This window comes from Antrostomus carolinensis, unplaced genomic scaffold (assembly GCF_000700745.2).
Source record: "Antrostomus carolinensis isolate BGI_N321 unplaced genomic scaffold, ASM70074v2 scaffold27045, whole genome shotgun sequence".
Taxonomy (NCBI): domain Eukaryota; kingdom Metazoa; phylum Chordata; class Aves; order Caprimulgiformes; family Caprimulgidae; genus Antrostomus; species Antrostomus carolinensis.
In genome coordinates this window covers 1-1,199 of record NW_010314685.1, presented here as the reverse complement: position 1 = coordinate 1,199, position 1,199 = coordinate 1, and the positions used below count along the sequence as shown (strand labels likewise).

Sequence of the window (1,199 nt, the reverse complement as noted above, 5' to 3'; positions counted from 1 at the left end):
GTCTCAGAGCTGCTGTCCCAAGGGAGGGTGGGGACACTGGGACATGGCCTGGGACCGGGGGTGGCAACTGGGGTGACCAGTGGGGTGGAGCAAGGGTTGATGGGATGGGTGGTGGCCATGTCATTGTCTGATGGCACCCTTACCTGTCTGTCCTTCTGCAGGCAGGCGGCCGTGTCGTGACCAGCGCTCTGACCCAGCACTCTGCCGTGGGGGTGAGTGTGCCCCGAGCCCAACTCCACCATGTTCAACTTGATGAAGAAGGACAAAGAGAAGGATGGGGCCCGAAAGGAGAAGAAAGAAAAGAAGGAGAAGAAGGAGCGGATGTCAGCAGCTGAGCTCAAGAGCCTGGAGGAGATGAGCATGCGCCGGGGCTTCTTCAACCTCAACCGTGCCTCCAAGCGGGACTCTAAGACCCGTCTGGAGATCTCCAACCCCATCCCCATCAAGGTGGCCAGTGGCTCTGATCTGCATCTCACGGACATTGACTCCGACAGCAACCGGGGCAGCGTCATCTTGGACTCGGGCCACCTGAGCACGGCCAGCTCCAGTGATGATCTCAAGGTGGACGATGCCAACTTCAAAGGCTCGGTGCTGCAGCGGGCGGCCAAGTTTGGCTCGTTGGCCAAGCAGAACTCCCAGATGATCGTCAAACGCTTCTCCTTCTCCCAGAAGAGCCGGGATGAGAGCACCTCAGAGACATCCACCCCATCTGAGCACTCAGCAGCCCCCTCCCCACAGGTGGAGGTGCGCATGCTGGAGACCCAGCTCACCAAGCAAGGCATCCCCACGGGACACCCCTGCACCCCTCCCACCACCTCCCTGCATGCCAGGGTGCCGGAGCTCGTCAGCAAGAGGTTCCCCGCTGAGCTGCGGCTGCCCGCCTTGGTGCCCCCACAGCCCCCCACCCCACGGCAGCTGGAGCTGCAGAGGCGCAACACCGGCGATTTTGGCTTCTCCTTACGCCGCACCACCATGCTGGACCGGGCGCCCGACGGGCAGGTGTACCGGCGCGTCGTGCACTTTGCAGAACCTGGAGCTGGCACTAAAGACTTGGCATTGGGGTTGGTACCGGGTGACCGGCTGGTGGAGATCAATGGACGAAACGTGGAGAACAAATCTCGGGATGAGATTGTGGAGATGATCCGGCAGTCCGGGGAGACGGTGCAGCTGAAGGTGCAGCCCATCCTGGAGCTCAGCGA

The 1,199-nt window shown here is 61.8% G+C and overlaps 1 protein-coding gene across 1 annotated transcript; it reads left to right on the top strand.

Moving 5' to 3' along the window:
• Positions 1-240: 240 nt before the first annotated feature.
• LOC104524754 (unconventional myosin-XVIIIa-like) lies at positions 241-1,194 on the top strand (the record flags this gene model as incomplete). The annotated part of the gene is made up of 1 exon (XM_010167727.2): positions 241-1,194. A coding segment is annotated over exon 1 (954 nt), but the record flags the coding sequence as incomplete, so codon positions are not given.
• Between the last annotated feature and the right edge of the window lie 5 nt (positions 1,195-1,199).